Source organism: Chrysemys picta, chromosome 2, assembly GCF_011386835.1.
Source record: "Chrysemys picta bellii isolate R12L10 chromosome 2, ASM1138683v2, whole genome shotgun sequence".
NCBI lineage: Eukaryota > Metazoa > Chordata > Testudines > Emydidae > Chrysemys > Chrysemys picta.
The window spans coordinates 47,764,143-47,790,997 of NC_088792.1; the positions used below are offsets into that span (position 1 = coordinate 47,764,143).

Genomic DNA, 26,855 nt, shown 5'->3' on the forward strand with positions numbered 1-26,855 from the left:
GGCCCCACCCCAGAGCCCTCACCCCCATCTGGAGCCCGAATCCCAACCCCCTGCCCTAGCCCGGTGAAAATGAGCGAGGATAAGGGAGAGCAAGCGATGGAGGGAGGGGAGATGGAGTGAGCGGGGCCAGGGCCTCAAAGAAGGGACAGGAGCGAGGCAAGGGTGTTCAGTTTTCTGCAATCAGAAAGTTGGCAACCCTACCTGCAAACTTTTACTTGCATGAGCAAGCCTGAGTGGCTTCAACTGCACTAGCTGAGCATTGCTCATGTGAACAGAAGTTTGCAGGGTTGGGCCCTTTTATAGTCACAGTAACAAGGTACAATTAAGAAAATAGAGGTATGCCTAAACTGGCGCTGGAGGTGTAAATTCCTGCTTGAGGAGACATACTTGTCCTAGCTCTCTAAAAATAGAAATGTCGCCACCATGGCACAAGCAGGATCCTAACCAAGATGCTAGGAATATACGTCGGTGGCTAGTCTCTCATTTTGCTTGCACCATGGCAGCCACATTTCTATTCTTAGTGCATTAGCTTGATCACAGCTACTGCAGTTATGTCTTCTTGAGCTGGAATTTACACCTCCAGGTTGAAGTATAGATTCCTTGGTTTCCCTCTTCCTGTGCCACATAGAGTTCATAAACCAACACATGTAAATGCTGAAATCAGGAAAAGGGATCATGTAAACATTAGATGGATTTTTTCCTTTATCCATTAAACTGGCTTTGGTAGACATCACAAGCCAAATTTTGCTCTGATTTACTCCACTGACTGCAATGAAATTTACATAGGCATAAGTGGACAGAACTGAGCCTGCTCATTTAAAATGGCTGGACTGTTCTCCTTCACATGCTTTATAGCGCCAAATTATCATGATTAAGGCTACAATTTAAATCATGGGTATTTTAGTAAAAGTCATGGACAGGTCACGGGCAAGAAACAAAAAAATCACAGCCTGTGACCTGTCCATGTCTTCTACCATAAATACGCCTGATAGAATCTTTGTTGTTGTTGTTGTTTTGGGGAGGGGAGGGGAAAGATACTACTGCTAAGGAGGTTCCTGGAGCCAGCCGCATCGGCCGCTGCTCAGGCAGTCCTGGGGGCCAGTTGCTCGGGCAGTCCCAGGGGCCTGCAGTCCAAGGCCACCAGAGCAGCAGCCAGTGTGGCTGGGTCAGGGGCTGGGACCACTCCAGCAGTGGCTGATGTGGCTGGCTGCAGAGCCGCTCCAGCAGCAGCCGGTGTGCTTGTCCCCAGGGCCAGCTGCTTGGGCAGCCCTGGGGTCAGCCACACTGGCCGCTGCAGAAGTCACGGAGGTTGCAGGAAGTCACGGATTCCATGACTTCCGCACCTCTGTGACAAACACGGAGCCCTAATCATAATCCATCACCTGAGTTGCAATGTCCATACACAACACACCAGTAATTGCCTGCACAAGTATTTAATTCCCAAGCAGAATTTCATGTTTGCAGATGCAATTTTAGAACCAGGTTTTGAAAAAAATGGCACACAAGGTTATAGGCCAATATTCTTTTTTTCCCATTTGCCTCAGACTATTGCATATAAGTACTGAAAGAAATATGAGCAAGTACTATATAAGTACTGAAAGAAATAGGATTAAAAAACAAAGGTGAGATTTTTTTAAATCCACTTAGGGTGTTGGGACACTCAATTCCCATTAACACTAATTAACTAATTACATTTTAATGAGGATTAAATGACCAGACCCCTTCAGCAGCCCTGAAAATCTCAGCGAAGAGTAGAACCCTAAAAGCATTAGAACATGATATCTTTGTAATATGTGAGTTACATTTCAATCCACTGCTGAGGCTGAATCCAGCTGTTTTCGTTTTTTTAATTTAACATTTATGCAAGAAGATTGCTTACAAAAATAAAACTACTGGAACTGCCTGAAGTTACACTTTTTGTGGCTTTGATAAGTAAAACGATCGGTCTCTGAACTGTATGATTTCAGACCCAAAGGTCAAAAAAGTCACTTAGGTTGCCAATGTTAACAAAAATTAGTGGAATAATAAAAAAAATTTAAGTGAATTCCCCCTCCCCGTTTCTCCTCCGCTACTGCTTTATTTCCCTAGGAGTCCTGCCAGCTTAAGAAGACACAATACACCTCCAAAAATTACTAGTACAGTAGCAAGAGAATCCTTCCTTAGAAGCAAAAGTTGTTTCTTATCACAGAAGAAAGCAAAACACTTATCAGGCATAACCATGAGGTAGGAAATTTTAATATCAATCAATCCCCCTGCTTCTATTCCCCTATTTGAATATTTTGATCAGGTTCAAACTGCAGTCCTCAATGTGTCGCTTTACTATGGCAACCCCCAGGAAGAGGGGGGGAAAAGCTATGGAGTTAATACATTTAAATCAGTATTTCCTAACTTGGGGAGAGGCCTTCCTAGGAAGGCAGCATACTAATGCACACAGGAAGGGAAAACTACATGACTTTGGATCCACTCTGACCATATCCCTCACCACAAACATACTGCCATGCATAAACCACTAGGCAGCTCCTTGAAAGCCACCCACCATCCATTCCTGCTCCTACAGTAGTTTGTAATCATAGAAGATCAGAGTTGGAAGGGACCTCAGGAGGTCATCTAGTCCAACCCCCTGCTCAAAGCAGGACCAATCCCCAGACAGATTTTTGCCCCCAATCCCTAAATGGCCCCCTCACGGATTGATCTCACAACCCTGGGTTTAGCAGCCCAATGCTGAAACCACTGAGCTATCCCTCCCCGCCAAATGCAGGTAATGCAGCTTGCCATGGGAGTAATTCACATGCATAGGATAGAAATATGCCAACCTAAGCTTTGTTTGGTAACACTGAGCTCAGCTGCAAGTACACAAGGGTCTCAGGTACACAGAATCAACAATGAATGCCTTCCATCTTGAGAGCTGTATGTAGCTTTCTAGTAAGTGCAGGCAGGAAAGAGAATCAGTTAAAAAAGAAAAAGAAAAGAAAGAATAAAAAAAATAAAGAAAAAGCCACAACAGAAAAAAGGAATAGGAGAGTAGGACTTGTTATAATAGATCACATCAGGGACCCATTTAGTCCAGTGTTCTGTCTCTGACACTGGCCATTAACTGCTGCTTCAGAGGACGGTTCAAGTAACCATGAAGTGGACAGTTAAGGAATAACCTGCCATAGGGTGGTGGGAACCACTACTGTAAGTGAAGGTATTTGATGACTTCCAATGGTAAATTCAGATCTGGGAGGATTAAAGGGAAACAGTGGGATGAGGAGGTGGGGTGTCATGGAGGGGCGGGGGGGAGGGGAAGGAAAGGAGGAGCATAAAATCCAAAACCAAAGGAAAACAAGTATGAACATTTCCATAATAAAAGTTGCACTGATCTGTGGTTCAGTAACTGGTACACTAGAACTCAAGTCCTAATTAGGTGATTACTCACCTTTTACTCAGCCCTCACTCATGCAAACTCCCACTGAAGCAAAAGGTAGCTTGCCTGAGTAAGAACCTTATGATTAAGCCCTTTGTCTTTACATAATAATATTTCCTAATATTATGAAGGGAAAAAAATCCTTCTTCGGTACCTTTATAGTTTCCGTAGGCACTCCAGGCTCCGGAACTTTATCCAAGTAAGTGGTCAAGTCTTGATCGACATGTTCAAACACTAGTGTTAGTTTGGTCTCTCTGTCTGTTCGTGACACTGTGCATACATCAAATAACCTGAAAGGAGGAAAAGGAAAGAGGAGATAAGTTGACGGAAACCAGTGAAGCAGTACCTTGCAGCTCACACATGTATGCTTCCATTTGCTGTAAAATGTGGAGCAAAGAAAGAACTTTCCAAAGCAGGGACAGTCTGTGGCTCTTGATGATTCAAGTGATGATCAATTATTTGTGACATCACATTCAAATTTCATGTTTGGATTCTGAAATCACAAGTATTACAATTTCACAGCATGATCAAAGAGTAGTAGTTAGGTGAGGAGATGATCGATTCTGATCAAGACACAACTACAGTTAACACAATACAGAAAATTATTTGATTTTGTATACATGTTCTCTACCTCCTGCCACGTTTGCTCCCCTTTCATTCTTCTTCAAGAGGAAATATGTCAACAGTGACTTTTTTGAGAAACAAAGAAGCTTACTGCTTTTATGCACTTATTAATTTCTTCTCACACCCCTCCAACGTACATCATTACATGATTTGTCACTTAGTTTAGAATCACATTCTCCTTCTCCTCTGATCTACAGAAACAGTATTTTTGCACTGATTAATCTTGTAAATTGCTAAAACCAGGAAAGAGTCAGGAAATTGAGTTTATAAAAATCCTTTTATACAAAATACAGCTGCTAAGATATTCTTCCTTTCTCATCATTCTGAACACATTACTCTCTTATTTAAATCCTCTGCTTTCTCACCCTCTTTCAAAGCATCAGGTTCAAAGTTTCTTCCCCTCATTTTCAAAGCTCTTCACAGCTCTCACTCTTCTTACTTGTCTACTCTTGTTTCTTACTGATACTCCTCCCAGCTCCTCTAGCCAGTGATCTATGTCCGCCTGTTTCTCTCACACATTTCTGTGCCTCCTTATATGCAACTCCTTCTGTATGGAATGTCTCCCTCTAAATGATATGGAGGGTCATTGCTTTCTCTTCTGTCAAACCCTTCCTCAGGGCCCTCCTCTGCCACAATCCCATGGGGAAATTATCTAATTACTGGCTTTCAAATGAGATGGGGTTATCTGATACTATCTTTTTTAATTGTTTTTTTTTTTAATTACAAGTGTTATTTTAAAAAGTATAGATTTGATTGCCTTCCTGTGTGAAACATGAAACAAAATCAGTCAATATATTCATCAATTGATAGTAGATTTTTTTTTCTAAAATACACGTAATTACTATTCTTGAGAAAAAGAATATGTAGTTTGATAGGAAACCGATGACACTATTTTGAGATTAGTGGTGAAAAAATATTTATTTTGGGACAAAATTAAGATTGTAGTGATAAAATATGCATTTATTTTATACCCAATAAGAATAACACGCTTGTTTATTGTAGGGGCAGTATAAGATTAATGAGGTCCTTAATTAATAATTTCCTTACTCTTAGATCCACGACTACACTCCTGATATGCTGGTTCCACAGTAATGCCTAGTGCACTAGGTCAGAGGTTCTCAAACTGGGGGGGTGCACCCCCTAGAGGTCACAGAATTTATTCTGGGGTGTGTGAGGAGCTTTAGCAAAAAAAAAAAAAATAATAACTTACTGCACCCATTCAGAGCTGGTCAGATGCCCAGCTCTGAAGGCAGCACTGCTGACAGAGAAGTAAGGGTGATAATACCATACCATGCCACCCTTACTTCTCCACTGCTGCTGACGGCGGCACTGCCTTAAGCTGGGAGCCTGTGGGTGGCCGGAGAGTGGTGGCTGCTGACTGGGTGCCCGGGTGGTGGGATGTAAACTACTCCAGACACAAAGAAGCGGGGCACGATCAAATAAGTTTGAGAACCACTGGACTAAGCCAGAGTGCCTCCCTCCTAGTCACTGAAGTTATCCCATCTGAAAAATATGGGTAAGAAAAATGCTTTTCACTTATTTAGTGTTTTTTCATCTGTAGATCTCAAAATATTTTATAAAGGTGGTTTAGCATTATTATCTCCATTTTACAGCTGGCCTAAGTTCAAAGATTTGAACCAATATGTAAGAGAGGCATTGAGCGCTACTGGATGCTCTTATGGGTCTACCACTTCAGGGTTCTGGCCCCAGTTTTAATAAATATTGCCTACAATCTCTGGCTAGTCACTTAAACTTGGATTCTTAGTTATTCCATTTTGAAAATGGATGTCTTAGGCCAAAGACACATTTTGATGAAGAATAATTTTAACACAACCAAGAGTTTCATTTCCTTTCACTTCTGAATAGTAGTCCTGTCTTGTTCACAGATAAACACTGAAAATTCTCTCTGTGATGCCCTTTATACCCCCTAACAGCTTTAATGACAAAATATCATGTCTCATTTTCAAATACTGGCAATTTTTAAAATTGTTATTGTGCTTGAAAACTGCCTATTGCATGAGTCAGTGTAAAACTCGGTTTCACATTTTGTAGCGTATTAGGATTTTGTTGGGGAAATCAAAGGACACAAAGAAACAGAGGTTTTGTAACAATTTCTCCTCCTTTTATGGTTTCAAGAAGTTCCTACTCCATTTAAGCAAAACGTTCAGAAAATGTTCTAGTTGGCAATAAGACTTAAACCTAAAAATGAGCAAAGGGCTTCTTTACTGGAGTTGCAAGGAGAATCAAAATCGGCTTTATAATGGGACTGTGGAGGTTATCCGTGCTCCATAACCGAACTTACACGCGAAGAATGGACATTACTGTCTTGGTTCTAACAGCTCTAATAACCCAGGCCTCCAGCATTGGAGCTCAAGGAATATTGTTGGTAACAGTTCATTAAAGAAAAATCATTATGTGCTTTCTAAGCTCACTAGCCAATAGAGGGAACATATTCTCTCACAAATATAGAGTCAAATCCTCAGCTAGTATAAATCAATGTAGCTCAGCTGACATCAATGGAACAACACCAGTTTATACCAGCTGAGGATAGGGCCCTTTGTGCCCAATTCCGTTCTAACTATAGACAATGGCAAAAGAGCTCTTTTGACATCCATCAGATCAGAATTGTGCCCCCAAAAGACCCACAACAAAAAAACCTTAATAACTTTGCTAAAAAACACCTATTTACATTAAATACAGCTAGCACATGAGTGTCCAAGGAGATTGAACTGTCAGGTAAATTTGAAGGAATAGTAACAAGTGGTTCTGAATTGGAAGAACACAAAGAAACAGGGAAAAGTTAATATTTTAAATCAGGGTGATTTTTAAATGACCTACAATTTAAACATCATTTTGATTCATTTTTTTTACAGAAACATTCTTTGTTTTCACAACAAATATGGCAGTTTTTAGATCAGAGTATTTTCTGAGCCAAACTTATATGGGCTGCAGAATAGAAGCTTGGTGCAATTTTAACAGAGAGAGGCTCCGCCTCTCCATAAGAAACTTATTTTGATCTAATTAATCATATGAATAAATATTCATCAGATGAACATGAGAACATATATTTATGGGGCTGATATTGGCTACAGCAGCAAAAGCCCTGGAACAAATATTATTATCTTTATAATTCCCTTAATGGGACAATATAAAGAAGATGGATGCCTCTGAATAGAAAATAAGTTTTGTGAAAAGTCACTAACCGTTCTGAAAAGCAAAATTCCCAGGTATTTGGCTGGAGGTTAATAATCTGTAATATATTTATATGAATCAATGTGGAATGTAGACGGACTACCTATAACCCCAACACATGCAAACAGAGAGGAGCCAGACAGGTCTGAACATCTGAACATAAACACTGGAAAATATTTCCAACTGTATGATTCCTTTGTGTTTGCTTACATTTACTTTAAAAAAAAATTAAAACACCTTTTTTTGCCAGGTATTTAATACATTGACAAAACTGCCCTTTCAACCATTGAAGGGTTGTAATTCAGTTGGTTTGTTTGTTTTAAACAAGATTTCACTGTGTCAGATGTAGAAGCAATGTATATTACTACAAGCTTCCTTTAGAGGGAAATCAAATACCAATATTCTGTTTCATTTTTACCAATTGTATTTAATTTGATCCTGGTATTCTAAATGCATGTTAATAGGTACTCAGCTAAGTTTAAGAACTGTAAGAATGAGGGGCAATGCCGTTTGTCTATTAATCACTGTATGGAGTAATAATAATGCTAATATCTTGCACTTCTATGCCACCTTTCATCTGAGGATCTCAAAGTGCTTTACAGTTAATTTAATAAGCCTAAAATCCCACCCACATCCCATCTGAAGGCAGTAAAGAGGATACAATTATCTCTGCAAACTACAAATGCTCCCTAAATAGAAAATTTTAAGCAGAGCTTGTTTAAGTCTTTGATACTATAAAAAAATTACATCTAGCATTGCCTGTGTTAATTACCACTGGAAGAAAATAGCTAGCACAAGGTATACCCTCTTGCTTGATAGCTCCCCTATTGATGAGATAACCTCATTATAAATTATACCCTTCTATATTTATTGTGAGAAAAGCATCCTTATGTAATTCCATAACAGTTGCCTTCTATGGTTAGGATTAACTCTGCCATCTAAACTGTAATTCTTTCAGGCCATTTCCTGCTTATTTTTTTCTATTTGACTGGTTACACAGCATCTCTGGCACAGGCCACAGCATCCAGCCTTTTATTTAAAAGGTTACATTGTGTCCATAGAACTCAGTGGAGTAAATCCAGATAAATTAATACAGGATTTCCATACTGAAAACTTTGTAAACACAAACCCTGCCCTTCTATTGTACTTATAAAAGAAACCTTTGCATTATTTGCAATGCCTAAAACTAAGATCCACTACAGGAAGTCCTGCAAGTATTTAACAAGAAGTTTGGCTGGAAACGGTTGAAGCGCTGATGTGCAGATCTGAATTAGAACACTATGAAATACCAGATGCCTACTGGAGACTTGCTTTTCAATGGAACCAACTTTTTGGAGTTAACAGTACCACCTAGGAAAGATTTATCAGCTATGAACCCACCTAGAGCTCTATTTTCAATTTTTATATTATATTATGTGCGTATTTTCTGTATCACTACACAGAGGCATATTTGTCTTTTTCTCTTTTTTTTGCTCTGAGAATGTAGAAAATTAGAGAATGTATAGTTTTGCAGCCTCTTCTACCACAGATTACATACACTATAGGGCGAAGGGAAACCCTCATACTCCCCTTATACCATTTTACCACAGGATCCAACTTTGCAAGTGTAATCTTAATTCGTCTTTATTCTGCAACCTATACATAGGAACTGTAAATTGTCTTAAAAAGGAGAAGACCTATTTTATCATTTCAGCTGAAAACTGCTGCTTCTGCTCTGACTGGTACAAATATGGTCACTGCTGCTGGACTTACTTTTTGCCTTCTCTGTTGTGGGTCAAGCCACACAATGTTGGGAAAGTGTAACCAACATTTTCTCATGAGCATCAAGAACTACTGGTGATGGAGTTTAATAGACACTTCAGTCAGAATCACCCGCATGAATCTGGGGCACAGGTAAGGAAACTTGCCCCTGAAAACTTTAAAATCCTTAAACACAATCAGTTCACCTGGCTCCTGTCAGGCATATATTGAAGTGTAAGTGACAAACTACCAAAAGCATAGCCAAAAGGAAGCTAGAAACACAGAATCTCATGGAAAAAGCATTTGAGGAACTATTTACATTATATATATTGCCGTAGTGCATAGGAGCCTCACTCATTGCGCTACACGCTGTACAAACACAGAACAATAAGAAAAGTTCCTGCTCCAAAGAATATGCAATCTAACTTCATGGAATTATTCTCATTATTTGGAAAGAATAGCTACAGGGACACTTCATTCTTAGCTTATATGTGGTAAAGAAAGAAACATGGAGCCATAACACGAATGAGAGAAACATTTCAGAAGAGGGATGGGAGGTAAGTAGTGGTGTGTTAATAGAATGCATTTTGGAGACTTCACAAATCTGGATTAAGTCACAAACGCAAAGAGTTTTATGGTCTCAACCTAGCTCCTACAGATATTTGTCCACATGGAAAAAACCCTCATGCAATTTACGTATGATTGGCATTGTTTGCACAGGACCACCACAAGACTGGAATACCAAGAGTATTACAATGCATGATTGAGGTTTATTGACAAATATGTGTGAGGAAACCTGAATAGCTTCTGCTTTCACTACATTTAGCTCAAGCTAGTTCTATGAGTCTCTAACACCTGGTATCTAACTGAGATGAAAAAAAAAATATGACTGTCATTCACCCATTGATCCCAGCTGTCAGCAGAAGCCTTAGATCTCCTCTTCTTCTGTAATATGGTAGCTAGTCAGTTTGCAAAAGCTTACTCTTAGCCAACAATAACCCCTTCGCACCACACAAGTATTTTAATATATACTTTTAAATAACCAAATTTTCTTTATACCTCTGTGAGCAAAAGCTGAATTTTAATATAAGCTATGTTTTCTCTTTTTTTAAATAGAATAGGATTCTGCTAACAGACATCAACCTCCTCTTGGAATCAGATATAAGAAGCTTATTGTAGTAAGGGATCTTATGCCTGAAAAAGAGTACTATATACCTGGACAGGAGAATTAGAGCAGTGTACAATGCAAAAGCCATGCCTAACAGAGCAAGCAAGCAAGCATGCGAGTGAACAGAAGTGAACTAGAAGCATCATACTCTCATATGTTTTAGAGTCCTTTCTCCTTACCTACTACATGCTGCTTTGTCCCAGTATTTGATGCTCACTTCCCTTAGTAAATGGTAACCAACTCCTCCATATCTTTGAATCAGTTTATATCTCAGAAGGTTCAGTATCCTTGTCCAAAGGAACTAAGTATACAGCAATGGGGAGAATACACAAACAGAGGAAGGGAAGCCCCAAATGTACAGTCTCCCACATCTCATCTTTGTTATAAATTTTTTTAATGCACCTGAGTGACCTTAGGAGTCTATGTCCCATTTTCAAAAGTAATGTAGGCACTTAGGCCCAGTCTTTTAAAGGTATTTTGGTGTTTGTGCACTCAACATTGCAATGCCTAACTGATTTAGAAGCCTATGTCTCATCTTCAATATAGGCACTCGAGCCTATATCCGATTGACTGTCAATGGGAGTTTAGTGCCTAAGTGTCTAAATCCCTTTTGAAAATGAAACATACCTATTGCTGTGCTGAATGTAACTGTAGGGTTACCATACTTAACAAATAAAAAAAGAGGACCCTCCACGGGGTCCTTGCCCCGCCCATTTCCCACCCCAGCCCCGCCCCAACCCCGCCCTAACTCCACCCCCTCCTCCCTCCCACTCCCAGCCACGCGGAAAGGGCTGCTCGAGCGCTACCGGCTTCACGGTTTCCCGGGATGCCCTGCGCCCCCAGCCGGCGCTTCCCCAGCGCAGCTGGAGCCCGGGAGGGGAAGCACCTAGCCGGGGGCGCAGGATCTGGAGGCTGCCCAGCAAACCGTGAAGCCGGTAGCGCTTGGGCTTCGGGCAGCCCCCTTGCCTCTGGACCCGGCGCCCCCAGCCGGGCACTTTCCCTCCCGGGCTCTGGCGGCGCAGGGTCCGGAGGCATGGGGGCTGCCCGAAGCCGGTAGCGCTCGGGCAGCCCAGCTCTTAAACAGAGCCGAAGAGTCAGGGGAGGAGCAGAGCCGCCGCGGGAGGGGAAGTGCCTGGCCGGCATTTTCCCGGACATGTTCGGCTTTTTGGCAATTCCACCCGGACGGGGGTTTGAGTGCCGAAAAGCCAGACATGTCCGGAAAAAACGGACGTATGGTAACCCTATGTAACTGTGCCTAAATACCTTTAAAAATTTGGGCCTTGAGACCCCAGGGCTCAATGCAAATCAAATGGACTTAAGCACCTAAGTGCCTAAGTCACTTTTGAAAATGGTACTTAAGTGCTTTTGAACATTTTACCCTTGACCCTTTTATTTTCTGCTGCTCCACCTTAAGACTTGTATTTTGGAGAAGACTGAGGTAGGAATAATCTCCTCTCTCCCCACTCATTCATAAGAGTCTTGTAGCTCTTCCAGGTGTGGATCACAAAACAATGGAATAACACACCATCAAATACAATAAATTGACCTATATGTGGCAGGTCCAAATGTTATACAGATTCATGTAAGTGACTGAGCAAGTTTTCAACCCTGAAGTCTCTCATTCGTTAGCTGTTGTACTGAGATCAGAAACAGTTGCTATGCATGGTGCAAGCGAGGCAGTAGAACCTCCTATTCCTATAGCTGCACTCCAAGAGGACTTGGACAACATTCTTTCTTGCTGATCGCTTAGTGAGGGTTAAGAGAAGAATGAGGTTATTAAGATGCAGAAACTTATCTGCAAGCTGAGCTTTATGCTATAATTTTTTCTAGTGTCTCTCCTTTTCTTACTTGGAAAAAATATTTAAAATGCTTACTTTTTAAAAAAGATGTTTTTGTTCTTTAAAAGTGTGTGTTGTGTGTGTGAGAGAGAAACTGATGCTCTTGAAAGTGAAGTAAACAGCACTGGCTAAAGTCCAATAAAGTGCAGGCAGACGAGGCAAGCTTTCAACACACAACTCTGCCTTCAGTCCTGACCTGCAACACCCCTGTTCTGGGCCTCTCTTGAGCAAAGACTGCCCACGGTGCCAAATTGCATGGTGGTTTTATGTTGTAGACAAATGTCTGGTAGGGACTAAGATGAAACCACCAAACTAATTTTCACTTGCAACATAAGCCAAGTTTTGTGCCCAAGAGATGAAAAGGCTAGTACATTAATTCACTATGCCAACCAGTCCCCTAAAAGGTTCAGCTGTTAGAGTTTAACTTCATAGAAAGTATTTGACAAGATGGTCTCTTCACCTCTCTTGTTTACTGCACAATGCTGTCTTTTCTAGACCTGCTGCTGCTTGTTCACCTTCCCAGAGGATTGTTTCTAAGGGCCCAGCAGAAGAGATGAGTCTTGTAGGACCTCAAGATTGCAAACAATTGTCATAATAGGCCAGGCCCTCAATTTAGGGAGTCATCATAGCATTTATCCGTTCTTCAGAATACAGGCCTCCTTTGCCAGCCAGTTATCAACTTAATCTCATCTGGAATTATTTTAAGCCAAATGGCTTTTATTCAGGACCCACTCAGTCATACATTGAATTAGCAAGAATACCACCAAGGTCTGAGGAAAACAATACATGGAGGTCAGTATCATCTGCCAGCTGATGTTACTGTAACTCATAGCACCTCACACTCTCCAGTAGTGGCTTCAGATACATATTAACATGGGGGTGACAAGACTGACCCTTGTGGGTTGCCATAACTAATACACCAGAATCTCTCTGAAAGGAAGCAGAGTTGCTTTCTAGTGACTCCATTCACCCCTGCCAGGTCCCATAACATGACCATCAGCTGGAAAGTCACAGACAGATCCAGCAATATCAGCCATGGACGTCTGACCTCTCTCTATTGCTCTGAGGAGACTCTCACCCAAGCAGATAAATGCTGTTTCACTGTTATGCAATAACAATACTGACAGCATTCAGAAGGCCCCGGTTCAGCACATAAAGTAAAGATGCTCTGATTCACTGGAAATGTATGTGCCTCTTTTATGAAATGTTTTCAATTTTTAAGAGAGTACTTTCCTCAGGGAAAGTTACATTCCTTTTTACATGTTTTCCATCTTTTGAGTTTCTTGATATATAAATAAAACTTTATGTCTGAATACTGATTTTGTTTAATTCAAACGAAAGGAACTCAGAGATTACCCTTGAATCCCAGCTATGCCTAGCTTAATGAAGGACAAAATAAAGTCCAGTCTTTATGCATTTATGATCCACAATCAAGCAATTGTGTTACAAATTCCAAACTTCATTTTACATTTTATATTCAGGCTTCAGCCAAAAACTGCAATATATAAACTGTTTATCTCACTTCTGTACAAAAAATATGAAGACAGATAAAAATCAGGTCTTCATGAAGTGTGATAAGTTTAAATATTTTGGAGATTGACAATTATTACATAGTCTCCAGTTGATCAAAATAGTGAGCCAAAAAAAACCCCAACAATCCCTATCTGCTATGGACTGTAGTCCTAGCATAAATCAAAGGCTTGGTCCTGGGGCTGGTTTTGTTCAATATTTTCATTAATGATCTGGAGGATGGTGTGGATTGCACCCTCAGCAAGTTTGCAGATGACACTAAACTGGGAGGAGTGGTAGATACGCTGGAGGGTAAGGATAGGATACAGAGGGACAAATTAGAAGATTGGGCCAAAAGAAATTTGATGAGGTTCAACAAGGACAAGTGCAGAGTCCTGCATTTAGGACGGAAGAATCACATGCACTGCTACAGACTAGGGACCGAGTGGCTCGGCAGCAGTTCTGCAGAAAAGGATCTAGGGGTTACAGTGGACGAGAAGCTGGATATGAGTCAACAGTGTGTCCTTGTTGCCAAGAAGGCTAACGGCATTTTGGGCTGTATTGCCAGCAGATCGAGGGACATGATCATTCCCCTCTATTTGACATTGATGAAGCCTCATCTGGAGTACTGTGTCCAGTTTTGGGCCCCACACTACAAGGAGGATGTGGAAAAATTGGAAAGAGGCCAGTGGAGGGCAACAAAAATGATTAGGGGGCTGGAACACATGACTTATGAGGAGAGGCGAAGGGAACTGGGATTGTTTAGTCTGCAGAAGAGAAGAATGAGGGGGGGATTTGATAGCTGCTTTCAACTACCTGAAAGGGGGTTCCAAAGAGGATGGATCTAGACTATTCTCAGTGGTACCAGATGACAAACAAGGAGTAATGGTCTCAAGTTGCAGTGGGGGAAGTTTAGGTTGGATATTAGGAAAAACTTTTTCACTAGGAGGGTGGTGAAGCACTGGAATGGGTTACCTAGGGAGGTGGTGGAATCTCCTTCCTTAGAGGTTTTTAAGGTCAGGCTTGACAAAGCCCTGGCTGGGATGATTTAGTTGGGGATTGGTCCTGCTTTGAGCAGGGAGGTGGACTAGATGACCTCCTGAAGTCCCTTCCAACCCTGATATTCTATGAAATAACCAGGCTTAGTAATTTGTGCAACATCATATATAATATTTTGCATGCAAGGCTGTTTTGAATTACAAGTCCAGTCCTTTAGAAGCAGATAAAACCACCTTATATTTGTCACAACTTTGCTGGAACTTTTTTTTTAATTTTCAAGTCTTTCTAAAGTATATTGGGTGCTAAGCTCTTTGAATTTTTCAAAAAAAAGGAGAGAGACTGAAGAAAAAGGGAGCTGAAAATACAGACAAAGCAAGAGAAGATATACCATATTATATCAAATGGAAAAAGGGAGTGAAGCAAGCAAGAAAAAGAAGGTAAAATAAGAACAAGAAAGATGCAAATTTAATTTTAAAATATATATTAAATAAAGAATTGACAACATATTACAATTAAATACACGGAGACTGCTATTTTATTTCTTTAAATTGAATAGGGAGTGGCTTCAGGGTATTTGGCAAATTGCATATTTTATAGCCTGACTTACATCTCAACAATTCCACTCCCTTCCCTCCCCCACGCACCCAATCCTACCTTTTGAATAACTAATTTTGCAACAACAGGTACACTAGGCCTGATACAACTCCCATTGAAGTCAACAGCAGACTAGCCACTGATTTTAATTAGAGCTAAATTAGGATTATTAGCCTAGACTCCAACTCAGCAAAACACCTAAGCAGGTCTTAAGAGGTTTGTTGAATCATTGCTATAAGTGGCTGAGAGTAAGAAACAAAGATATACAATACTTGACTGCTAATGAATTTGACGGAAATATCTAGTAGTAATGACATTAAATCAGATGAAGTCTCCAGAAAAAAACTTGGCAAATTTAGGCTATGCCTTACAACTTAGTTTAGTATAATTTTTTTAGATTTTGTAACAAGGAACTGTTTTTACAAAACCTAATAGGAATGAAATTGTCATCGTGTCTTTAAAAATTCAAATTTTATAGAAGCATTGTTCTGCAGTGTTGTAAACCCAATCACAAAAGCAATGTGACAGTACTGGAGTATTACAAAAGGAGACAATCTAGAAACAAAAGATTATTAATCAGTCCAGTTTCATTTTCCAGGTCAGATATGCAAAAAATAAACAGCATCAATATTGGTCAAGAAAAGTGGTAAACAGAAAAGCAAATGCAATGAGACAACTAAGGAAATTTGTTTTTATGATTTTTATTATGACAGTGTCCCTTTAAATAATCTTTTATTTATTTGGAAGAGATCAATTACTATGTCAAAAAAACATTAAAAACTAATACAAACATTGCATGGTTTATTGTTATTGCAATTCTCTATGTTTCTGGTTTTATTATTACCTATTTGTTAAACACAATGTTCTCAGTGCTCCAGGGGACATTGGAGTAGACACAGCCCTCACCCTAAGGAGTTTAGAGCCTACATAAATGGACAGCACAAAACCTGCTGGGAAATCCCATGGATGTTTCTACTTGCATTAACAAACAAACACAGATGCTGTGGGAGCATATTAACTGACATGCACAGAGAAGTGAATTTTGAGGTGGAATTTGAAGTAAAAGAGGATAGTGTGCATTGAAAGAGGGAGAGAGTTCCTGGCATAGAGCTTGATCCCACAACATCCAGTAGCCCCAACCTGGCAAAAAATTTAAGCATATGCTCAATTTTAAGCATGTGAGTAATGCCACTGATTTCAAAGGGACGATGCATTGTTTTAAAGTATATGCTTGAGTGCTGTGCTGGACTGGAGCTGGATTGCTCAGAATATTGCAGAATCGAGCATATAGAGGTGAGCATGGAAGACAACATGAAATCAAAAACGAGAAGAAAAGATTCACTGGCTGAGCACAAGGGATGAAGGGGTAAGAGTAAGAAATGAGAGACGGGATTTCACCTCCCTCCTCTTTGTAAGTTCCCTATGTGATAAATTGTTCATGATATGGACAGCTAGTGCAAGGACCTCCACACCATTTAAGCCCACATAGAGGCTATAGGGGGAAACTGTGTACTTTGCATGCATTGTGGAAAGGAACTACATGCAGGCACAACATAGTCTCACATTAAGGGCAGGCCAAGGGAAGGCCCACAGGATCTGTATATATACAGATGATATGACTTCAACCCCTGGTGTAATGAGTATTGAGGGCTTGTGGCTGCTATTCCATAGGCTAGAAGTTGGGGGCAAACCCCTGGTTGTTGGAGGGGATGTCAATTTCACCATTCCAACCCCTGTGCATTTCACCTGCCCAGAGCCCAGTTGCTCTGTGTTTAGGAATGTGTAGTAAATTTCACCCTATCAGTAAGGTTTTGGTCATTATAGGTCACTCTGTCTTGGAGTCATTGCGCTCAATGTGCAACAGCAGTCAAAAAAGGTAACAGAATATTAGGAACCATTAAGAAAGGGACAGATAATAAAGACAGAAAATATAATGCCACTGTATAAATCTATGATATGCCCACACCTTGAATACTGTGTGTAGTTCTGGTTGCCCCATCTCAAAAAAGATATATTAGAATTGGAAAAAAGCACAGAGAAGGCAACCAAAATGAATGGGGGGGATGGAACAGATTCCATAGGCAGTGAAACTAAAAAGACTAGGACTGTTCAGCTTAGAAAAGAGATGACTAAGGAGGAATATGATAAAGGTCTATAAAATCATCAATGGTGTGGAGAAAGTAAGTGTTATTTACCCCATCACATAACAAAAGAATCAGAAGTCACCCAATAAAGTTAAAGGCAGCAGGTTTAAAACAAACGTAAGGAAGTACTTCTTCACACAACACACAGTCAACCTGTCGAACTTGTCAGGGTATGTTGTGAAGGCCAAAAGTATAACTGTGCTCAAAAAAGAATTTATAAGTTCATGGAGGATAGGTCCATCAATGGCTATTAGCCAAGTTGGTCAGGGACACAACCCCATGCTATGGGTGTCCCTAAACCGCCGACTTCCAGAAGCCGGCACTAGATGACAGGGGATGGATCACTAAAAATTGCCCTGTTCTGTTCATTCTGTCTGAAGCATCTGGCACTGGCCACTGTTAGAAGACAGGACACTGGCTAGATGGACCATTGGTCTGACCCAGTATGGCCATTCTTATGTTCTTAAGGTCCTGATCCTGCATTCCCTTACTCAGGGAGTGGGATTTTTGCTTGATTAAGGACTGAAAGTTTGGGCCCTGTATGTAGGTTCCCCCAGCCCCTTTTTATTCCTCAATGTCCTTAGCTCTAAATGTAATCTCTCTTCCCTAACCTTTCCACTGGATTCCACTGATTTTATGAATGAAAATTAATTTCTGAATACAACAATTCTAGATGTTCATGCTTTGTTGCCATTAGTCCATCACAATACAAATGGGTTCCTTTATGTTCCTAAATAAACATCAAACTGTAAAAAATTGCTAAGTTGCTCTTTACAAGAAAGGCAAAGATAACAGCAATTAAAATGAACAGTACTTGTTATCTTGCAAATTAGAACAGTAATTTATTTCCAGTAATTTAAACTGCATGAAAGCTCATTTTAATGGCTTTCAAATCTGCATGAGGAATTTGTTTTAGAGATACACTGGATATAAGGGTATTGTATCTGATCTATTTTCAGGAAATCTTAAGCAGTACATCTACCTGTTTCGAGCACAAGTCTGGGGGCTAGGTGGCAGTACATCTGCTATGCCAGACAATAGACAAAACAAACAAGTCATGTGTTCTATATTTTCTCTCTTAATTTTTACAGATGTCAGTTTTGTGAGAAGCTAGAATGCAATAAAATGGAGAGGGGGCTTATCCCACCACTCTTGTGGTTCAGGCCACACAAGATGTGGGGGAAAGAGACTTAACTGAAGAAAGGGAAGAGAAGAACTGTAGGTGTAAAACCAGCAGACATGAGCAATTCTTGCCACATATATCTTATATCTCTGTGACTGGCATCTTCTACCCACAAATTATCACCATTACCTGATCTATTTTTGAAAAGCCTATATGCTGTGCTGTGAACCAATGCTAGTGTGTTATGAAGGAGTCACCCCCACTACCAGTGAAGTCAATGGAAACTCTCATTGGCTTCAGTGGGGATTGGCGTAGACCTTACATTATTTAATTAACAATAGACACTAGATATTTTCTGTGGAAAAGGTATATTGGTCCAGACTCATAACAAACAAAATAGTCAAACAGTCATCCTGAACACAATGTATAGGATAGTGTGGCATCCTCCAATGCCATTTTATTCTTGTGACATAACTCCCAGCATATAAAATGATGGTTATTTCACCAGCTGCTCAAGAGTGACTACAATTGCACAGTTACTCACAAGGGCCCAGAGTTAATGGGGAATTCTCATACGAGTAAGACAACCAGGATTTGGACATGGGTTTGGAAAGGAGGCCAATTATTCGTATTTAAACATTGTGGTCCTTTCAGTAATATACATTTCCAAAGAAAAACTACATTAAGATGGAGCTATAGTTAGGTACATTTCAGTAATTTAAGGGCAAATAGCATTACAGGGCTGTTGTACTCGCCCAAAACTAAGCACCATAAACAACGGAACTTCAAAGTTAAGGTTATACTTAAAAGAAATCCAAGCATATTAAAGCATGGAAATGCACAGTTAAGGCACCCAAGCAAACTTAACTAAGCCCTGTACTGACGTGTGATAGAGTCTTTGTGCTGCCACCCACCTCTGTACTATCTGAACACTTTCCATGGAAAGTCAACAGCCACAGCAAAGTGCCTAATGCATTTCATTACTTTTCCCCTCATGAGGACATGGGGAAAGAGACAGACAGACCAAGAATGCAACAGATACTGCAACCACTCCTCACCCTGTTGCCAATTCCCAAATAACAGGATCAATCCTGCAAATGCTCCATGCATTAAGGGCCTGATCCAAAGATCAATGAAGTTAATGGAAGTCTCTTTCATCAAAGTCAGCAGGCTCTGGATGAGGCCCAGAATTATCATTTATTTCAATAGGAGTCCCACCTGTGATGGACTCGCAGGATTAGGCCTTATACTAAAGGCTGTACAGACAAGGAATAAGTGGAACTAATAAAACTTTATTAGAAACATGTCTGACTTACTAAATTCAGTCCAGAGGAAATCACCCTTAAACATTCAATAGGTGAAAAGGGCTCCTTATTTCCCTTGCAGTGCAAATTCTTTACAATTTTTGTCAGAATTTTAGACACTGTATCTTAAGATGCTGTGAAGCTTCCATTTAAAAAAAACATTTTTTTTCCCTACCCAGATTTTGCATTCCACTCTGTCCATTCACAGTTGTTTACACATAGTCAAGCAAGCTTTCTGGCCTTCATGTGTTTTTCCTCTAATGAGCTGTTTTGTTTTAAAGAATCTCAAAGCACATGCATGGACAGAAGACAACTAAAAATATACATCTCCTACTGTCATATTCTCACGTGGTTTCATTCCTCTTTTCCATAGCTAGTAGTTTAATAAACTTTGTTTCTTCCTTTTCCATCCAGTTTTCATCATTTCAAAATTAGCGCACATTGTGACACATTCTCTAGATTGTACTACTTTTTAAGTATTTCCGTCACTCTCTTGCATACATACATAAAAGAAACTATTACACATTATTTACAGGTTTTCCAATGAAAATGGAGAGCTAGTAACTTTTTGAGCTAACTATAAATTTTATTAAGCTATGTTTTACTACATTTGGTGCAAAGGCAATTGCTTTATTTAGGAGCTTCTTTTAAGAGCATGGGATTAAATTTACTTTTTAATGCACAGGATATTTTTGGAATATGTTCATTGTTTTGAAAATGTACAGGGAGTACCATTGCATCCAAAAAAACAGCAGAAGTATATTTTCATGATATTTTGCAAATGTATGTCATTCAAATTTCTCAAAACATTGTACAAACTGTAACAAAATCTTACAAAAACCCAGGTTTATTAGCTATGGCATTAGAACCATTTTACAATAAGATAAATAGAAGCAGAGAGAGGTGAAGTGAATTACTCAAGGTCATATAGCAAGTCAGTGTCAAAGATGTGAACAGAGTATAGGTGTGGAGTCCTGGGAACTAACTACTTGCAATCCTTAACTTCCTTTTTCATAGTCTTTTGAAAAACAACTGCTTAAGAGCAGAAGTGAAATAAAATTATGGGTGTAAAATTTAACACTTTTGAGTTTGCAAGTGTTTAAAGTGACTTATAGTTGTTTGCATTTACAAAGTGCAGTTGCACATATGGATGGATGGATGGATGGATGCGAGTGAACGCTGGGAATAGACTTGACTGAAAATTTGGCCCATAAATTTTCAGGATTTATGCTGCCTTAAAACAGTCTGTTTGGGATGAATTTATAACAATATCCAAAACATGCTTTATTTCCCCCCAAATGCTCATCCCCATCTGGAAATCGGAACACCCTCTCAGAAACTTCAACTGGCTTTATGTCTACTACAGACACTAGTACTAAGCCTCCATTCCAGTCTTTAAGATATGTCAACACTTCCTACTTCTGACATCTCTTTGTATTTCCCAACCCATTTCCCATGCTCCACAAATGCCAGACTTCTTTCTGTCTCCCCATCTACAATGGGCAGCCACTTCTGCCATGCTGTCACCTCTGTCTTCTAGATCAGCTTCTTTGACCCAATGACTCCCGATTTTTAAATTCCATGTCTTTTCTCTGGGGCCAATTACTGATCCCAACACTCCTTCTGAAAAAGAATCAGATCTTGCTTCCTGAACCTCTTGCTTTCCCTGTGCTCAGTCATTCTCCCTCATCACCCTCTGCATACTTCTTTACATCTCTCTTACCATATGGGAGCTATGCCCTTATTTTCTAAATTGGCTACCAGTTTAACTCCAACTTTAAGGCTTTGTACGCTTTGACTCACTGTCTGCTCATGTTTAAAAAAAAAAAAAAAACCCAAAACCAAAACACAATTCTTTTCTAACCAGATAATAGACACAGTACAAGTTAGATGTCTTCAAATCACTAGGGCCTGATGAAATGCAGCCTAGCATACTCAAGGAGCTGACTGAGGAGATATCTGAGCCATTAGCAATTATCTTTGAAAAGTCATGGAAGATGGGAGACATTCCAGAAAACTGGAAAAGGGCAAATATAGTGCCCATCTATCAAAAGGAAAATGAGGACAACCCGGGGAATTACAGACCAGTCAGCTTAACTTCTATACCCAGAAAGATAATGGAGCAAACAATTAAGAAATCAATTTGCAAACACCTAGAAGAGAATAAGGTGATAAATGACAGTCAGCATGAATTTGTCAAGAACAAATTGTGTCAAACCAACCGGATAGCTTTCTTTGACAGGGTAACAAGCCTTGTGGATGTGGGGGGGAAGCGGTAGATGTGGTATATCTTGACTTTAGTAAGGCTTTTGATACTGTCTCGCGTGATCTTCTCATAAACAAACTAGGGAAATACAACCTAGATGGAGCTACTATAAGCTGGTTGGAAACTCATACCCAGATTGGTTCACAGTCATGCTGGAAGGGCATAATGAGTGGGGTCCCACAGGGATCGGTTCTCGGTCTGGTTCTGTTTAATATCTTCATCAATGATTTAGATCAGGGGTCGGCAACCTTTCAGAAGTGGTGTGCCGAGTCTTCATTTATTCACTCTAATTTAAGGTTTCACGCGCATTAACATTTTTAGAAGGTCTCTTTCTATAAGTCTATAATATATAACTAAATTATTGTTGTATGTAAAGTAAATAAGGTTTTTTAAAATTTTTAAGAAACTTCATATAAAATTAAATTAAAATGAAGAGCCCCCCAGACTGGTGGCCAGGACCTGGGCAGTGCAAGTGCCACTGAAAATCAACTTGCATGCCGCCTTTGGCACGTGTGCCATAGGTTGCCTACCCCTGATTTAGATAATGGCATAGAGAGTACACTTATAAAGTTTGCAGACGATACCAAGCTGGGACGAGGTGCAAGTGCTTTGGAGGATAGGATTAAAATTCAAAATGATCCGATTTACTTCAGACCGTTTGTCCAGATGAAATTCAATAAGGATAAATGCAGAGTACTCCACTTAGGAAGGAACAATCAGTTGCTCACATACAAAATAGGACATGACTGCCTAGGAAGGAATACTGCGGAAAGGGATCTGGGGGTCATAGTGGACCACAAGCTAAATATGAGTCAACAGTGTAATGCTGTTGCAAAAAAAAAACAAAACAAAAAAAACAAAACAAAAAAAAAAAAAACCCCATCATTCTGGGATGTATTAGCAGGAGTATTGTAAGCAAGACACAAGAAGTAATACTTCCGCTCTACTCCTAGGCCTCAACTGGAGTATTGTGTCCAGTTCTGGGCGCCACATTTCAGGAAAGATGTGGACAAATTGGAGAAAGTCCAGAGAAGAGCAACAAAAATGAAAAAAGGTCTAGAAAACATGATCTATGAGGGAAGATTGAAAAAAATTGGGTTTGTTTAATCTGAAGAAGAGAAGACTGAGAGGGGACATGATAACAGGCTTCAGGTACATAAAAGATTGTTACAAGGAGGAGGAAGAAAAATTGTTCTTCTTAACCTCTGAGGATAGGAGGAGAAGCTTTTTTTTGCAACACTTCCTGTCAGAGTGGTTAAGCACCGGAATAAATTGCCTAGGTAGGTTGTGGAATCTCCATCATTGGGGTTTTTAAGAGCAGGTTGGACAAACACCTGTCAGGGATGGTCTAGATAATATTCAGTCCTGACTTGAGTGCAGGGGACTGGACTAGATGACCTCTCAAGGTCCCTTCCAGTTCTATTATTGTTTATAATAATGTCAAAAATAATTGAACAAGAGGAATTTTACAATGAGGAGTGAATCTAAAGCCCTTTTATGCAGGTCAAATGTTAGCCAACTATTTACTTTGTTCTTTTTAAATGCCAGATGAATATACTTTATGACGTTATCGGTCATACACTGAAATATATACATAATCACATACTCAACATTATTTATGTATACATTTTATCATATGACATTCTGACAGCAAACTTCCCACCGAGAATTCTTCTGCTGCATGTGCTACCACCTGGTTGTTTTATGCCATCCTTTTCTCACCCTTTTCTTTTCTTTCGTCTTATTTGTTCCCCTTTCTACCCTGTCTATATTTCAGAGGATACATCTAGACTGCAATTGCTGACATATCTGAGTGAGTTTTGATCTAGCTAACTCAGTGAAGCTGCAGAAGGACAAGCCTCCCTGGAACCCTGGGCAATTACCTGCACGGCTAGCCTGTGCTAAAACTCACGCTGCTGCAGCTTCACTGTTTCGTGACCCAAACTAGCTAGATTAAAGTTATTTTGGGAATGTCAGCTTGAACTGCAATCACACTCAGTGATTACAATCTAGGCATACCCTCAGCCTTTCAGTGCTTGTATTTTCTCGTTATTATTATAAAAGCTTTTAAAACCATTGTGTCAGTTTTAATGCTCAAGAAGGATGCTGGGCTGTCAGCCCCAGAGACCAAAAACCTTTATCAACAAACACAGGATGGGAAGATGCTGTAAACTTCCTCAAATTGGTCCTAATGTGGAGGGCTCTTCCCTTCCCTTCTAAAAGTGACAAGTGAATTCATTCTCTATGCTCAGTCAATCCTTGGCCTCTAGGATAAACAGTCAATAAGGGGGTCAGTTAGTGCCATTTGTGGTGGTATTTTTTGTAATGTGGACATTTATCAACTGAACTGGGCTAAGACCACTTTTTTTTTTCATGCATGTGGCCAGCATCCAATGAGGATGGCAAGAGTTAAAAAGAAAATGAAAGAAAATTCTAGAATCAGAGTCGGAGTGATAACATCAAATGGCCATACATGCTACACTAAATACCTATGGGTATGGTGCTTAGGTACTACGTTAGAAATGCATTAACAACAGATAAAACAGGTAGGGTACCACTAAGTGACTTAGGAGCCTAAATTGCATATTGAAAAGTGACTTAGGCATTAAGAGCCTAAGTCTAAATGAAAGTCATTGGGACTTAGGGTCCTAAGGCCCAGATCCCTAAAGGTTTTTAGGTGCCTGATCCCATTCATTTCAGTGGCAATTAGGCACCTCAATACCTTTGAGGATCTGGGCCCTAGGTCACTTTTCAAAATGGGAGTTTGGAGCTTTTGAAAATGTGCCTGAGATCAGTAGTGTACATGCTTACGTCTGTTTGCACTGTAAGTATAAGCTGCACAGACAGTTACAAGTTTGTAGTACTTTTGTGTGATAAGTACTATAAAATAGTAAGATGTATTCTAAGATGTACAATTTAAATTTGTGTTCTTTATATATTATATATCATGCTACTGGCGATAGCATTTTGTCCCTTTTGTTGTAGCCATTTATAAATTCACAATAGGCATGTACTTGGTCTGAAATGAGAACTTGCGTCTTGAACAAATATGAAGACATTATCATTTCTTTCTAAACATCCATATATTCACTAACTCAACAGAGGATGCAAGTTAGAGACCAGGAATAGACTATTCAATTGAATAATGAAGTAATTTTGTATAAAGGTCTGTAGTATGAAGGCATATTAGCTCTAATGAGAATAACACGACATATGCAGGGTTGCATTCTTAAGGACTAATCTTTTACCAGACTAGGGCTGGTGGTGCAGGGCAGGGGAAGAGAAGGAAGCAGGGGATGAGTGGCGAAGGGGAGCTACTTTTGTGGAAGATTAAGACACTCTCTAAAGAGGTGGCAGCCCTAATCTCCATCCTGCAACCAGTTTCTGGCTCAGATGTGCATCTATAGCTACTCTTCCATTTGGACAAGAGCGACAGATTTTGACTATCATCTGTTGGAAAAGTAATACATCAAAACACAAAGTAGCCAATAAGTTATTGAATTTAGGTGGAGAGCAGTTGAATAAGAACTATGGACTTCAAAAAAGCAAGACCTTAACACACTCAGAAATCTGGTAGGCAAGGTCCCATGGGAAGCAAAAAGGTCCCAGCGTCCCCTGAGGGAAAAAAGGAGTTCAGGAGAGCTGGTTTCTCAAAGAAATAATATTAAAAGCACAACAGCAAATTGTCCCAATGCAAAGGAAAGATAGAAAGAAGAGTCTGAGGCCAATAGAGCTCTATCAGAAGCTTTTTAATGACCCAAAAAATCAAAAAGGAATCCTCAGGAAGGTAGAAGTAAGGACAAATTGCTAAGCATGTAGGGAGAAAATCAGAAATGCTAAGGCACAAAATGAGTTACACCTAGCAGGGATATAAAAGGTAACAAGAAGAGGTTCTATAAATCCACTAGGAGCAAGAGAAAGATCAAGGAAAATGTAGGTCTACTACTTAGCAGGAAAGGAGAACCAATAATGGGTGACATCAAGAAAGCTGAGATGTTTAATGCCTACTTTGCTTCAATCTTCTCTAAAAAAGTTAATCATCATTGAAAACTCATGAAGGAAAGGTGAAGTTGAGAGGGGAACAAAGAGTACCCAGGGAATTACAGACCACTCAGCCTAACTTTGATGGCTGGAAAGGTACTGGAACAAATTATTAAACAATCTAATTGTAAGCACTTAGAGGATAATAGGGGAATAAATAATAACCAACATGGATTTGCCAAGAACAAACCATGCCAAGCCAACCTAATTTCCTTCTTTGATAGGATTACTGGTATAGGGGGAAGATGTAAACATGATATATCTTGATTTTAGTAAGGCTTTTGACACAGTCCCGCATGACATTTTCATAAGCAAACTAGAGAAATGTGGTCTTCCAGATCAGTGGTTCTCAACCAGGGCTATGCAAACCCCCTATGGGTATGCAGAGGTCTTCAGGGGGTACATTAACTCTCATTTACATATTTCCCTAATTTTACAACAAGCTACATAAAAAGCACTAGCTAGGTCAGTACAAACTAACATTTCATATAGATAATGGCTTGTTTATACTAGTAGTCTATATACTACACATTGAAATGTAAAGTACAATCTTTATATTCCAATTGATTTATTTTATAATTACTGTATATAGTAAAAATGAGAAAGTAAGCAATTTTTCAGTAATGGTGTACTGTGACACTTGTATTTTTAGGTCTGATTTTGTAAGCAAGTAAGATGAAACTTGGAGGTATACAAGACAAATCAGACTCCTGAAAGAGATATATAGTCTGGGAAAGTTGAGAGCCACGGTTCTAGATGAAAGACTATAATAATAGTGGTTTGCTGTCAAACTGGGAGGGTGAATACAGTGGGATGCCACAGGGTCCTGGGTCCGGTACTACTCAATATTTTCATTAATGACTTGAGAGTGGAGAGTATGCTTATAAAAACTGCAGTCAGATGACAA

The 26,855-nt window shown here is 39.8% G+C and overlaps 1 protein-coding gene across 3 annotated transcripts in view; it reads right to left on the reverse strand.

Annotated features, from left to right (window-relative positions):
* CDK6 (cyclin dependent kinase 6) overlaps positions 1–26,855 on the reverse strand; it is a 179,800-nt gene that overhangs the window by 135,933 nt on the left and 17,012 nt on the right. For all 3 annotated transcript variants that reach the window (XM_042857191.2, XM_065583087.1, XM_065583089.1), the window contains exon 3: positions 3,561–3,696. In XM_042857191.2, coding sequence (XP_042713125.1) covers positions 3,561–3,696 — 136 coding nt within the window. The remainder of the gene's footprint in view (positions 1–3,560; positions 3,697–26,855) is intronic.